We start from the raw sequence: 16,429 nt of genomic DNA on the forward strand, positions 1-16,429 counted from the left end.
AATAACACTGCTTGACAAAATGAATTGTGACAATTCATCGTTCCTGAAGTATTAATGTTAAGATTATTAAAACAGAATTGTTAATTTTAAATCTCAGAATGGATTATGAACAAAATTTGTAAGCCAAGTGCTTATTTTTCTTACTTATTTTTAATGAAGTCAATCCAGTTCAGCTAACAAATCAATTCTGTATAAAAGATCACCATCAGTCATGAGGTCAACATAAATACCCCCATGAGGTTAACATAAAGAAAACGAAGACCCTTTAATTAAATCATAAATGTATGTGTAGTTTCACCCATGAAACTATTCTAAGACGGGTCCCCAACCCTTGGTCCATGGATCATCACTGGTCCACAGCATGCCAGCAACCAGGCCATGCAAACAAGTGAAGCCTCAGCCACAATTTACAGGCAGCATGCAAACCAATGCCCCCTCTGGTCTGCAGAAAAACCTTTCTCCACCAAGCCCTGGTACCCAAAAGGTTGGGATCCCCTGTTCTAGGAAGTATAGCAGCTAAGAACAAGATTTGGAAGAAGAATTACTAGTTTGAGAAAGCATACAAAGTATTTTAAGAAACTGAAATCGAATAAATTGCTTCAGAGGCATATTAGTGAACGTAGTCTGGAAGTCTTCTTTCAGCACATAATTTATAATTCTGGGAATGTCAATCTCAACCAAATGGAAATAAGGTGTGTGTGGGTGTGTGGGTGGATTTTGTCTATAGTGGCATACCAAAACAAGGGATTGTCATACTAAATTCTATTAATTTATTAATGTTTCACAAAATAGAAATATTTAGTAAATAGGAATTCATTTTAATTACAGCAAGAAAATCCCAAACTCTATCTTATTGTTGGACTAAATTATCAAGAGGGAATCCGCATTATCTACTTCACTCACAAATGCTTGGCTAGGCAGTATATAAAATATTTAATAGAGTTAATGTATATAAATCACATAATAATGTTAAAAGTTTACAATCATTGCAATCATATTACTAACTGTCCAGAGCTGCATGTGGCCCAGGGGCCACAGATTGGACATTCCTGCAGTTCATCATTAATAATGCCCATATGTGGCATATAGCCCAACTCAGAACAAGTATTGCAGAACCAGGTGTATCAATTGTCTGACTATGCTAGCTACTGACTTGCACATTTACCAAAGTCTTCTATAGATTTACCAATATACATGAAAAGATGGTTACAAGAGAAAAAGGTGCACATGTAACTGTGGAATGTTCTGTCACCAAACTGGTTCAAGCAGTATTGATGAATTAGATCTTGTTGCCATTTAAATTTCCAATTTTAAACCCCAACTTAGCTGCACAGTCAGAGAGAATTCAGTCTTCTTGAATTTAGTCCCTGATTTATACTTTGCTCACTTGCCTGGAACTATCTATGATCTATCTTCTGCAACAGTTTAAAAAAAAAAGGACTCTGTTATTCTAGGTATATGCTGTTACCAATTATCATAGGAAGTCTGCCAGTACCTTTCAGACTGACAAAAGTTATTTAAAAAGGTAAAATGTTATATGAACTGCAGTGCACTTTATCCAGTGCACGGAATGGTTAAAGTGATGTAGGGTTTAATTGGGGATGCGGTACTTTAAAAGGAACTCATAATCTTTCTCACATATAACCTGCATTTGCCTAATCACCCCACCTTCCCCCTACTTTCCTCTGTTCCCTGGCCCCTTTAAGTTCCACATCGAATTACGTATCCCATGCATCAAATGAAAGTGATGCATTCTGCGGCTCAGAATGGCTTATGCCTTTAGATAACATCTGTTAGTCAAAAAAAATGGGCTACCAGATCTTCCTTTTGGTTATCATAACCACCAGTTGTTCAGTGCTCTTCTCCTACAAAATCTATAGTTATTATAACTATATGTATCTACTGACCTAACTGGCATTCAGAAGTTATCCATTTGAACTAGAATAGCGGTCGCCAACCGGCAAAAATTTTGGTGGGCCGCAGACAAATCTCACCCCCAGAGCACCCCCCCAAAACAATTAATCCAGACTACGCAGAAACACAAGGCTGAGCTGCCCACATGACCCACAGAAACCCTCCCCACCCACTCACTCCTTACCCGGCAAACTTGCCTGCTAAAATTGCTATTTTCCTTTTTCCGACCATCATCTGTTCTACTGTGCCAGGAGATTTAGATTAGCTAGGAAGCAGGAAATGGTTGGATTTCTTGCTTTCTAGCTAGTCTTTAGATCTTCGGCTCTGCTTTTAAGCACAGCCGAACCTCCCTTAGGACTGAAGGTTCTATTATTCAGTGCAGACTCATAGCAAGCAAAGTTTTTTAGTGACAGACTGAGCTAGCTGATGGCAGATAGATAGATCACTGAATGATTCTGTGAGCAACTCAATCTGCCTGCCTGCTTTGTCTGATTTTGGGTAAAAGTTGCTCTTTTTTTAAATAAAAAAATCAATATTTACACACATGGTGTGTTGTGAGATAATTTTGTGAGTTTGCTTGCTAGCAAATTTTATGAGTTTGCTTGCAAGCAAATTCTATGAGACTGAGCTAGCCAATGGCAGATAGATAGATCACTGAATGATTCTGTGAGCAACTCAATCTGCCTGCCTGCTTTGCCTGATTTTGGGTAAAAGTTGCTCTTTTTTTAATTAAAAAATCAATATTTATATAAATATTTATATTTACATACAAGCCATGCCCAGCCAGTCACATGACCCCCCAAGCCACACCCACAAATCAGGCCATGCCCACATAACCGTTTAGTGGTCCCTGGGATTTAAAATTATGAGTTTGGTGGTCCCTGAGGTCCAAAAGGTTGGCGACCCCTGAACTAGAAGACCTATATTTATGTACATATCTTTGGTCAATGCCAAACTTCAAGTGTATAAGTAGCAGATGGGGAAGCAGAATAAAATATGAAATAAATTATAAATTGTGGCACACCTCCCATGAGCCTCAAGAGAACAGAATTTTGTTCATTTAGCAATGAGCTCAAGAATTCTCAACATCTTCCAGAACATGCATCACTTCATCATGACAGATGTAGATTGTATTATAGGCACTTGTATTATAGGCATTTCCACCCTTCTTCAATTTATGTTTGTATAACTAAGGCAATTGCTTCAGCTAAGAAGTATTTACTGTGCCCCTTCTTCCCTAAATGCCAATATTTCAATTAAAAAATAAGCCGCTGGAGGAAGTTAACACTCACAATCCAACACTGTAATATTTTTCAAAACTAAAAAAAACAAAAACCCATGTCATATCCAATTAAACTGATCCTGATGTTTCACTTGATAGTTTACCTATGTGTAGCCCCAAATATATGGAAAAAGACAGAAAACATTATTCTCAGGATTAGATTTGAAAGATCTGAGCTGCAAAATTCTGGACAACCAGTTGATGATAGCAAAAAATAAGGAATGGTTCCTATTTTTAAAAAAATGTTTTTGAAAATCTCTGCTGTCTGCCATCTAGTGGTCACTTTGAGTTTTGCAGCCATGTTTTGGCATTCCCTACTAAATAATTCTGGTCTGACCTGGTGTTAAGAAAGGCAGCCATCATTTTCATTCCTTACAACTAGAGGTGGGATTCAAATTTCTTAGCAACCGGTTCTGTGGGCGTGGCCTAATTTGTGGGTGTGGCTTGGTAGTCATGTGACTGGTTGGGTGTAGCTTGCTGACTAGCATGGCTAGGTGGTCATGTGATGGGGTGGGCATGGCCAGGTGGTCATATGACTGGGGTGGGTGTAGCTAGGTGGCCATGTTACTGGCAAACCAAATATAAGTGGTCCTCGCTTAACGGCCAATTGCTCAGCAAGTGTTCTAATTTATGACTGACCTCCCCAGATCTACTTGACCTGTTTTTGGTGTTTTGACAAACATACATACACATACACACACACACACACTTATGACCAGTTACAACATCCCACACAGTCTTGTGACCAAGGTTTTCTGTTTTTTGCCAGTTTCCAACAATTCCTTCTGGTTTCTGGTTAAAAATGCCCAGTGGGGAAAATGGACTTGTTTAACAACCAGTGTTTGCTTAATGACCACAAGGTTCACTTAATGATCATGGTGTTTGCCTAACCCAGGTGTCTGCAACCTTAAATACTCAAAGAGCCATTTTTCTATTTTCTTTTAAAAAGGTCTCTCTGTCTCTTTCTTTCTTTCTCTTTCTTTCTTTCTTTCTTTCTTTCTTTCTTTCTTTCTTTCTTTCTTTCTTTCTTTCTTTCTTTCTTTCTTTCTTTCTCTCTCTCTCTCTCTCTCTCTCTCTCTCTCTCTCTTTCTCCCCCTCTCTTTCTCATCTCTCTCTCTCTCTTTCTCCCTCTCTGTTTTTCATTTCTCTCTCTCTCTCTCTCATCTATAACTTCTAAGATTGGAAACTGTATTTTTATAATCCTATTTCTTTGCAGTTTTTTTCCACACACATTTGTGTATATGTATCCAATACTTTCTTCCTTTCCGCTATGTTTCAAAATGGGCAATGATATTGTGTGTGTGTGTGTAGCATGTGTATATGTGTGTTATGTATGTGTATGGATATGTGTATATATATTTCACTTTTAATGTGTGCCAGTGTACTTACAGTAAAAAAAATGACAATAAAAGTTATCTTATCCTATCTTCCTTCTTTCCTTCCCAACCCCATTCCTCCCCACACCCCATTTTGTGTTGGCTTCCCAGCCAAGTACTTGCCAGGTCTGATCCTGTTTAGCTTTCTAAAATCAGCCTACTGAAATAAATACCAAACTAAACTGCCCAATAATTTACCTACCATCACTATCTTGCACCTGATTTCAATGTAAACAGCTAATCTGCAGTATTACTAAATTTTGCTAGGCATCTGCTGCATGTTATGCTCTCTTCCTTGATAATCTAGTCGAGAGGTCCCCAAACTTGGCAACTTTAAGACTTGTGGACTTCAACTCCCAGAATTCTACAGTCAGCTATGTCCACAAGTTCTCAAGTTTGGAGACCCCTGACATAGATCAACCACATGTACATGAAGTACATACAAAGCACTTCCACACCATACAAATGGGTTACAAAGACAAAATGATGAAAAATGGGAGACACTGATTATAGCATAGACAAAAAAAAAATCATATATAATTATTGGGTAGGGGATGATAGCAAAAAAGTAACATAAACCACTCATGGTTAGAACTTGCTTGCTTGAGTCCCAGCACTTTAGGATTGTGCAGTCCATCAGCAACCATGCGAAGCCATCCAGTCCCTTAGAATTATCCATTCACTTTAGACACACATACACACATGCCCCTTTTCCTTGCATGAAGGCGTCGAGCTCTGAGGGAAGTTCACCTGTTCATGCCCCAGGTAAACTGAAAGTCCTGCAGGGGGTGAGGGATTCAGCAGCAGCGAGGCGGTGATGGCGATTCCAGCAGCATAGGGGCTTCCAGGATAGTTTCCCACCCCACCCCCGCTATCCATGCGGCTGCACACGTGGTGCATCTGGGCTTCCAGGCTCTTCTGCCCCCCCCCCCACAGCCGCTGTCAGTTGTCCTGGAGTTGATCAAGGGGTGCCTTGCTGACTGGAGCCTCTGGCAGGGGAGAGGAGAGGACGTTCTCTTCTCTCCTCTCGCTAGCAAGCACAGCCCCAGCCCTGCAGCGGCTTTTCCGTGGCCAGCGGGGGCAGAACGCTCTCTCCTCTCGCTGGCAAACACGGCCCCAGCCCCACAGTGGCTTTTCCGTGGCCAGCAGGGGCAGGAGAACGCTCTCCCCTCTCCCTGGCAAGCATGGCCCCAGCCCCGCAGCGGCTTTTCTGTGGCCAGCAAGGGCAGGAGAACGCTCTCTCCTCTCCCTGGCAAGCACAGCCCCAGCCCAGGCAAGCCCTGGGATGGGGCGGGGTGTTTGGAGACAGCGCAGCAGCCTAGGCTGGCCCCGGTTGGGTGTCGACTCGACCGGGGCTTGCTTGTAGGCTCACTCACCCAGGGAGATCAGGGCCGTGGTGGAAAGCAGGTAGCAATGGCGGGCAAAGGCAAGTTAGCAATGGCTGGCGAGATGAGGAATAACTGGGCGGGGTGGGGAGTGGGCGGGCAGGAAGGGGCGGAGCCAACCAGGGGCGCGATTTACCGGTTCTCTGAACTGCTCAGACTCATAACATCCGGTTCCATAGAACCGGTCCGAACCGGTAGAAACCCACCCCTGCTTACAACAGCACAACATGTTACCTGCATGATGCAAATGCCACATGGAGGCAAAGCACGCCTTCTTTCCTAGTCCTAGTAATGAAAGATGGCTGATATAAAGAGGAATAACATTGCTTATTGGCAGCAATACCTGCGATCCAGTTGCCATCATTAACTGAATCCCACGGTCATTAGACGAGGCAACTTCCAGCCGACTTTCTACAGCCAAAGTCAGTGTGGGAGCTGGCAGGAAGTTGCGAATCCCATGCCTACAGAAAGGTAAGTGCTGCCAGAGAGGATTGGAAAGGTATATAAGAGGCACGGTGCAGACACACAAGTGTGCAAAGGAGGTTGCATGAGAGTGCACAAGAGTCGCAGTATGGGTTGGGGAGGTGCAGGTCAGAAAGTGCGGGCAAGAGGCGCAGTGTAGTTTAGGGAGTTCCTCTGGGGCCGCAATACTGCTCAGGGAGATACATGGGGGGTGAGTGAGTGGATGATATAGTGCAAGTGTAGATGGCTGGGGACGGATGCATGAGTGGAGGAGATTTACCCCAGCTTCCCCAGGAATGGTTGCAAATCATGATCAAGTGATTGTGGGACAATTGGCAACAAATTGTTAAGGGCAAACAGGTTGTCAATATCCAGCTCATGATCATGTGACTGTAGCGGTGCTGGGATGGCTAGAACTCTGAAGTCATAACCACCAGTTGTTCAGTGCTATTATAACTTGGAAAGTTGTTGACTGAATGGTTATAAGTCAAGGGTATAAACTTCGTTTTGTTTCTGATATCAGCCTGTAGAATGGTAGCACAAAGGTGTGCTGTAACACTTCATTTTTAACCATTCCTTGTGTGAAATTTTAGGAAAAGCACCATTTTGCAAATGAAACTGGACTTCATACAGATTTACATGTGCATTGAAACAGCCTGCACGCCTCTTCTTCTGTTCTCCCTCAACCAACATTGTGCAAATTTAAATTTATTCCTCCAACTAATTGTGTTTTTCTGACTTACAAGTAATCCTCAATTTATGACCGATCACTTAATGACTGTTCAAAGTTTATTACAGGGTCAAAAAGTTACATACAATTTACCTTTAAAGTTACTATTGCCGCATCACTGCTGTGGCCATATGATTGCATTTTGAGCATTTGGCAACCAGCTCACAATGACAACTGGTTGCAGCACCCTACAGGCACTTTATTACATTTTGCAATGTTTTTGCAGGGTTTTTTTTGCAAAAACCATCCAGTTATAACTATGCCATTCACTTAATGAATCGTGTGATTCATTTAATGATCTTCATAAGAATGCTTGTAAAATCAAGTACAGTGTCATGATGACTTATGACCACAATGACTTACCCCCAACATTCTGGGCTCAGTTGCGATTGTAGGTGAAAGACTACCTGTATTTAATTCCTCTACGTTCTGTAATATCTTAGATCATAAAGCATATGTGATTATAACTTGAAATATCCTATCTCAAGACTTTTCATATTACAAGAGTAAATTTTAACAGCGAATGCTCCTCAACAGCAAAGTATACGTGCAGAGGAACATTTTAAAAAATCAAATGGAATTTTGGCAGAAGATTCCTTTTTGCATAACATGATGCAGAGTTTCCAGTTGGAAAGTTTGGAAACTCAAGTGACCTCTGAAAAAAGCATATAGTCATACAAATGAATAAAAATAAAGATATATATTCCCAAATCTTTTGCTCAGTAATACAAACATACAAAATCCTTCTTTCTTCCTTCTTGTCAAAAAATCCTTATCCTCAATAGCATCTTGGGGGAAGTTTGCATTCTGGTTTGTGACAGAAATGCAACTTCCTTATGGTACAATCTCATACTGTTACGGTACACATGCTGTATATTCCCTAAATAAATCACAGGGTGCTCAAAATAAAGCAGCAGACAGACTGCCATGACAAACAGTTATCAATTGTATGTTTTTCTGTACCTAAGCATTACATTAAAAGTAAAAGAATTCTATAAATCAATTGTCTGTTAATTGCAACATACTATTAAAATTAAATGAGGAATTTCCTTACCTTGAGAAATTAAGAAAATGAACGTGTCTAGTGAATAAATAGGGCTGCTCTGCAGTGCTTATATTTTTAATCAATTCCATCTAAAAAGAAAAACAAAAACAAAATTAAGATAAACAATTCCAAAGAGAAGCTCTGAAAAGCTACTTATTTCATTGGGCTTTGACTCATTAGATTGCAGCAAGACTGTCTACCAACAGTAATGGGAAAACATATTTTTTTTTAATATTAAAATATTCAACTTTTTTCCTGAACTGTTTAATTAAAAAAATATTTTCCTCTTCTCTTATTGGCAGACTTATTAAGCATCAGGCACTAATGCAGAAGCAGCAGAAACAAATCAATCAGCTACCTGAGATTCCCATATATTCATAAAGCATACAAACACGATATGTGCACACTTTTCATGTACTTACAAAGACACTACATTAAATTTCATTAAATCAGAGCTAATTTCTCCTGAAACAATAACTTTTCCATTCCTAAATTTCATCAGTGCATTGTGATCTAAATAAACATAGCAATTAATAAGCGCCAATGTTTTTCATTATTTCATTCAATTCTTTCACAAATATTATTTGTGTTTAAGTTCCATAGAGATTTTGCTTTCAAAAGATAATTTAATTTTAATACCCTTCCTTGCCCCCCTTTTTTTTGAAAGCTTGAATTTAAGGGATTTCTGTAACTATGTTCTGCTTAATTTTGCAAAGCCTCAACATTTCTGGAACATACTGTATTACATCAATCCAAAAGTGTTACAATTAGATATTTGCAAAAGAATTCCAGGCTTTCTTGCCAGGGATTTAGGCTTTAGTCAGTTTATTTTATAAACTGCATACTTATATTGTATATCCAAGTGGTAATTAAAAAAAAAACCTGCACAAGATTATACTGCATTTTCATTATATCCAGTTGAAATCACAGAATTGCACAACTGTGCACAATTGTACAAAGATACTTTTAGTTAGGGGATAAAAATCAATACATGCATCCTGACCATGTATCAGTTATGTGCAAGGTTTGTGACATGTACATGCTCAGGACAGAACTGTGCATTGTTTACTCTTGTGGCACAATGGTCAAAACACACCAAGACTGACCAGTACCGTTTTTACTATTCTCAGAAGAGGTGCATGTGGCATAGGCACAGGGATGGGATCTGACCAGTATAACTACCGGTTCTGTTGCTCTGCGTCGCACACGCATGCATGAGTCGTGCGAGTGCAATTTACGACCTGCTGAGCTGCTCAGACAGCTGAGCAGTGCTGCGTGCAGGTGTGCAGTGGTTGGAAAAGCCCCTTTTTCCTGCTTTTTCAACCGCAGCAGTGCTGCACAAAGCAGCTGAGGTTGAAAAATCAGGAAATAAAGGACAGGTAAGAGCCCAGGCGGGCGAGTGGGCCAAAACAGCAGCAGACATAGAACCGGTTCTATGTCTACTGCTCTTCAGAGCAACCGGTTCTACAGAGGTGGACAGAACCGGTAGAATCCCACCCCTGCATGGGGAAAACCAGTCTATTCCCACTCTATATTAATAAAAAGCATTTTGTGAAAGCCTCAATTGACTAAGTCCATGTTGCTCAGCAGAAGTCAACAACTATCAGTCTCTTTGGTGACAACTGTAGCATACGGAGAATTGTGTTTTGGAATGAAATAGGATTACATAATAAAGACCATCAGTTAATGGATTAAATGTGACAACGATTCCTCATGCAGTCACATATCCACTGCCAGACAAACTCGTTACCAAAACAAGACAGGTGAAAATAATCACTCTCCCTCCTGCTCAAGAAAAATGATTTCTAACCTATTGCATGTGAGAGTAGAAGAAACCATTGCAAGAACGAGAATCTTGGTTTCATTATAAAGAGAGCTTGAAAATCTCTGAAATTTCTTCATTAGTTTCTCTACAGTAAGTCAAGTTAGAGCTTTTGTGACCCTGGAAGTTTATATTTCAACTTTCTTGGCTAAACAAATAACAGAAAAGAAGTGTAAGGAAAACACACAGGTAATCCTCCATTTATGACCATAGTTGTTGATTGAAAGTTATTAATCATAGGATCACTCATAGGATCAGTTCACCCAGTTACAATCATTAAGTATTAATGTGGGTTGTTCAGTTGAACACCAGGGAGACGGTCTAGGCCTCCTGGACATGATAGAGTAAGGAGAGGATACATCCCCCTCACCACACCCAGGAGACCTGGGCCTTCTTCCAGCCGCACAAAAAACATCCACTTACCTTTCAGTTGTTTAGCAGCTGCTGACTATTGAGGCTGCCTTGTTCCATCCTGTGAGCAGGCAGCCATTCTCGCTATTGCTTTAAAGGCTTTTTCTCCAAATAGTGCAATTTGAAGAAGGGCCTTTTAAATGATCAGCAGAATGATGGTGGTTCAATAGCATTTTTGCCAGATTTGAAGTCCATTCCGCCAGCACGCAGGAAGATTTTCCCTCCCTGCATGGAGGAAAGGGAAATCCCTCAGCATGCTGGGGAAATGGACCTAAAACTCAGCCTCCCTTCCACCTCCCACCTTTCCTGCTAGCTTCCCCAGTGACTTTCTAGGGAAGCTGGCATAGAAAATTGCAAACGGTGACCACATGTTTGCAAGTTACTAGGAACTGGTTATAAATGTGAACAGGCTGACAAGCGCCAAAATGCGGTTATGTGACTGCAATGCAAAGTTTTACCATGACCAGCCATAAAGTTCCCATTTCTGAGGCCATCCTGACTGGTCATAAAAACATTAAATGGTGTGTCCTGAGAAATTAAAAGGCAGGGCACAGTAACAGAAATAAAGGGTGATGATCTGACCTTGAACACTGATGCTGATGAATACCTCTAAGGAAGTGAAGATATAAATTTAATTATAAATGAAAGGGCTATAATGCATGTCAGAAAGTATGAATCGGCATTGTTAAGTTAATAATAGTTGAATGTTACATTCTAATGAATGGTAATAGAAGAACAAAAGATGAAACAATTGTGTAATGAACAAAATGAAGGGGAAAAATTATTAAGGACGTGAATGGACACATGGGAATGAGACAAGACACCATTCACACACACACTGACACACACACAAACCCCACTGGTCTATTCAGAAGTCAAAAATGAATGAGACTGGTAACAGCTTTTTTTTTTTTTAGTATCTGCTTACCGAAATGCATGTTTTGAATACATGGTTAAACTTAAGCCTATGCATACATTCATACACATTGCAAAAGAATGAATATAAAAGAGTGACTGGTTTGATTGTGTAGGATAAACGTCTGAAACAATTAGTCTGATGAGAGGGTGATGAAAGATTCAGAATGTGGGCCAGATCATTTTTTGGTAGCGCCAAGAGTAGATCTTCATGGAGTGGGAAAAGCATGGAAGAAAGACATTGGGGGGGGAAATGATAAGCTGAATGACTGCAAGAACACAAAATACACACTTCGTATGAAAAAATAATGAAACAATGAATGGAGTGGGTAAGGAAAGAGGATCTGGACAGAATGAAAATAATTATGTTACAGAGTGCCATAAAACTGTGTCACGTTATGCTAAGGGGAAGTGTGAATAAGGATGCTTTGTGAAATTATGAAGTGAAAGAAGTCATGGATGAGAGGAAAATGCTTATAAAATTATTACTGCAAAAAGAAAGAAGGAAGGAAGGAAGGAAGGAAGGAAGGAAGGAAGGAAGGAAGGAAGGAAGGAAGGAAGGAAAGAAAGAAAGAAAGAAAGAAAGAAAGAAAGAAAGAAAGAAAGAAAGAAAGAAAGAAAGAAAGAAAGAAAGAAAGAAAGACAGGATTGTAATTATTCGATGTTTCAAATTATAGAAAGATATGAAGAGGTGTAGAAAATGTTAATGTAAATTAGATGAGCTTTATCTTCTTCTCTTTTTTATGTGATACACTATAATTTCTTTGACTTTAAAAAAGGATGAGCATATATTCTATGTATGTTTGAATGTAGGTTATATGGGTATGCATATACTAACAATATACTGCAAAACTTGACCAGAAATCAGCTTTAATTCTTTAAAAAAAATTTTTAACAAAGCATTCAATTCAATAAAACTATCATACTTATAACTTCTTTACTTTCACAATACTGTATACAATTTGAAGTCACAGAGAAAAAATAATACACCAACACAGAGTATACTATACCTTAGTATGGATTATACATTAGACTGGGAAGTTATTTCCTAGTAAGTCTTTATAACTCAGGGTTATGGAAAACTATTGATTCATGTTTTTTAAAATATAGCTTTATAAATAATAAATTTTTCTTACTCAAATATATTACAAGTTCAGTAAAAGTATTTTTACTGAAAAAGACTGTATTTTCAGTAATATTCCACTTGGTGGCATTAACAAATGATTCGTAGGAGAATGGCAAAGGCTACTTATACAAAGATTGAAAATAAAGTCAAATGTTATTCAAATAAAACATAATTTTGTTACTTGGGAATAAAATTGTGTTATATTTCAAAGAGAAAGTAAACTAGAAAGAGCTTTAACTTCTTTATATCGCAGTTACAGCTCTTTCCTCTTACATTATTTTGCCAATGCTTGCAATAATATTAGATATGGTGTTGTGTTATTTTAAAAATAAATATGCATCTAAGTAATAACATACAATTAAATGTATCTCTCTGAAAATCACAACATGATGATGTGAGAAAATGTATATATGTTTTATTTATTTTAAACTTGAAGTGTTAAAGCTGGGTGATTTAACCATTGCAATTTTTTTTTTGTTATGACTCTTGGAGTTCTGACTGATTTAAAATAAACTCCATTAAATATTATTGTAAGATATACTTCTACAATTTTTTGTTCTCAAATCAGATGTTCCTAAGATAGGTGAACAAATGCCACCTCCTTGTGATCCCATCTTCCTTTCCCTCTGCAAATTAATCTCCACAGAAACATTGCAATGAAAAACGTTATTTCCCTAGCCTCACTGTATAGGAACAAATATTAATGTTCTAATTTCACAGAAGTTCTAACTGGCAGCTGCACCAAAGTCAACCTGTTTTCTTTCAGCATCATATCTACAGTATTGGATTCTCATTGCCTATCAAAGTAGGGAGAGCATTTAGTAGACACCATCTGCCTGATTTCTATACCTAATCCTGATTGTTGTTCCTTCCAATCAATCAGGATTAAGTTAATCCTTTGTTACACGTGCATGCACCTGTCTACGTCTTTGTCTATGTGGTAGAAATAGGTGGTACTAACTGGAAACATGAGATCATGAGAACAATTGCAAAAGCTATGTTTTAAGGCTGTGAGGAAGGGGAACTCACTTCTTTTCAAAAGCTGTTCCAATTATTATTTTTATTTCTTAATATGGTGTTTTGAATGTATTTAGGAATGACCTAATAGTCCAACATTAATTTATCAGGCTAGAAACTGGGAGAATGCGAGTTCTAGTTCTGTTCTGGTACAAAACCAACTGGGTGATTGGGGACAGTCACTCTTTCTCAGTCCTAGGAAAGAGGCAATGGCAAATCACTTCTGAAAAACCTTGCCAGGAAAACTGCAGGGACGTGTCCATGCAGTTTCCAAGAATTGTTCATGATTGAACGAAAGAAAAAAAAAAGTGTGTATGCATATGATTCCATATCCTAAATTTAATTAATTGATGTTTACATTTTTAAAATGGAATCCTGTTAAAAATCTGAGTCATTAAAACAGAATTAAACTCAATTTGTCTTTTTTTTATGAAATGTGCTGCTGCTGGAAAAGCAATATTGTAGGTTCTTTGGAGTGCTTTTGAATTATTATCCAGATAAGTCAATTCCCCAATCATCTATTATATGCTTATGACCTCAGCCGACTTGCCTCTTCAAATTCCTCTGCTTACTCTTAACTCTGTATATTGTGAATTCCAGATTCACCAATAAGAATACTGCCTTTCATCCCACAAATTCCAAAAGGTCCCAGCCATTACCTTATCTGCATCAAAGACAAATACCAAACAGCCTGAATATATTCTTATCATGTATAAGTCTGAGGCATATAAAATATTGATACATATAGCCTTCTGCTTATAAGGTGCTGAGTATTGTATGTAGTTTGCTAGGAATCACACAACCTTCTTCTGATGGACAGAAAAGATTTTTAACTAATTATCTGGTAACACTGTATAAGTCTTTTCCATGCACATACGCATGCAGTATGCACACAAAAGAGAACTAGTGTGGTACAATGTTTAAGATGCTTGAACAGGGTGGAAAATCCCAGGTTCTAATCCTCCCTTGGGCAAAAAGTTATCTGAGTGATTCTGGGCTGGTCATTCTTCTCTGCCTTAGATTAAGAAATTGAAAAACATTTATCTATCAATCCATACTGGATCAAAGTGGTAGAACACAACAGCTTTGCAGTTATACATCTGTCTGTCTGTCTGTCTGTCTGTCTGTCTGTCTGTTTCTCTGTCTCTGTCTCTGTCTCTCTCTGTCTCTCTCTCTCTCTCTCTCTCTCTCACACACACACACACACACACCTGTGTATGTATTCATACTCTCACAAAAAGAACATCTTTTTAATGTCAAATATGTCAGCTTCCTGATTCGAACTTCTTTTCCAAATTCTATTCTCTGCATCATTCTTTCCAAATATTTCCTGTCATCCATACACCTAATCTTCCCAAAGGCCCAATTAATGTTTTATTTATTTATTTTTCACATTTTCTCTCTCTCTCTCTCACACACACACACACACCTGTGTATGTATTCATACTCTCACAAAAAGAACATCTTTTTAATGTCAAATATGTCAGCTTCCTGATTCGAACTTCTTTTCCAAATTCTATTCTCTGCATCATTCTTTCCAAATATTTCCTGTCATCCATACACCTAATCTTCCCAAAGGCCCAATTAATGTTTTATTTATTTATTTTTCACATTTTTGAACCACCCATCTCCCTCACAGAGGGACTTTTTTTAGTTTCTTTGATATATTTTGTTTGATGTTACAAGTTTTAAACTTCAAGGCTATATCATAAATCATTTTTAAGTACCTATTAGTTACAGTATTTCACTGAACTTTATAATGTGATGTTTGCTTTTAACTTTGATCCCAAAAAACAAGAACAAATGTGCCGAACTTAAACTTTCCAAGGTTAATTTTAGGGTTGCACTCAATATTTAGCAATCTTGGTTTTCAGCACAAAAAAATGATTTGAGAATAAGACTGAACATTTTCCCAGAAAAATAACCATCTACTTCCAGGAATATTTGCCTTCTCTCACACCTGTTTGGCAAAGCAATTGTAACAGTGCAGTGCTTTGGTGCTATTTTTAATTCAGTTAGAAATGTCTTCAGAGAATGATCTGAGCAAATTTCTGAAAACACAGTGACATCACACTGACACATAACTAAACCCTAGGAAAAGAAATAGCAATAAATGCAAATGCCAGACTGGTTGTCCATGCATACTGTATATTATTAATGTGAAACTAAAGAAAGCTTATTCAAAATGTTTCTTGAATAATGGACATTTAATCTAGAATCCAACTGTATATTCCATCAATGAAAGCAATTTCCTCTGACAGAACAAAAATGATTTTTCTTCCATCAGCAGTTCCATTTCCTACTCTCAAAAAGTGCTTTGGAAAATCCACTCTCTGAAAACAAATTGGTTTGCTTGTACATGAAAAGCTGCACCTATGGATGCTAACCAAAAATATCTAAAGTATTACTGGATTCCATTCATATATATTATTCCATTCATGAAGCTAATTTCCATCAAAATGCCTGACGGCAGAACATATTTCAGTAACAGCATTAACCAGGATGAATATTTGAGTGAGATACACTCTCTCACACTCTTTCTATTTACTCTATTTCTGTCTCTAACATACATTAGTATAATGCATTTTAAAATTTCATCATTGAAATGGACTTGCTACGAATTTCCCAAAGCACCAAAAATCAAGACAAGAAAAAATGGGTGGACACTGTTAGGTATAACATTGATACCAAATATGGTTTGGGTGAATAAATATATAAAACTTAGATATCATGGTTTAAGTGCTTATCACTTTAAGCACAATGCAGCAGGCAATTAGCCGATTAAGGGTGCGGTTAGAAGTTACAATATAAGGAAGCATTAGAAGCTGGAAAGCTTACTGTGAGATGCTGTAAATGTGTGCTACTACGACTGTAACTGTGTGCTGCTGCGAGTAACTGTGTGTTACTGCGACTAACTGTGATTACTGACTGTGAGTGCCTGTGA

The 16,429-nt window shown here is 38.3% G+C and overlaps 1 protein-coding gene across 1 annotated transcript in view; it reads right to left on the reverse strand.

Annotated features, from left to right (window-relative positions):
* UST (uronyl 2-sulfotransferase) overlaps positions 1 to 16,429 on the reverse strand; it is a 123,707-nt gene that overhangs the window by 46,813 nt on the left and 60,465 nt on the right. Inside the window, exon 4 of the mRNA XM_026666030.2 lies at positions 8,204 to 8,283. Coding sequence (XP_026521815.1) covers positions 8,204 to 8,283 — 80 coding nt within the window. The remainder of the gene's footprint in view (positions 1 to 8,203; positions 8,284 to 16,429) is intronic.

This window comes from Notechis scutatus, chromosome 1, assembly GCF_049901735.1.
Source record: "Notechis scutatus isolate UNSWTSFEM ecotype Mainland chromosome 1, rNotScu1.2, whole genome shotgun sequence".
Classification (NCBI taxonomy): domain Eukaryota; kingdom Metazoa; phylum Chordata; class Lepidosauria; order Squamata; family Elapidae; genus Notechis; species Notechis scutatus.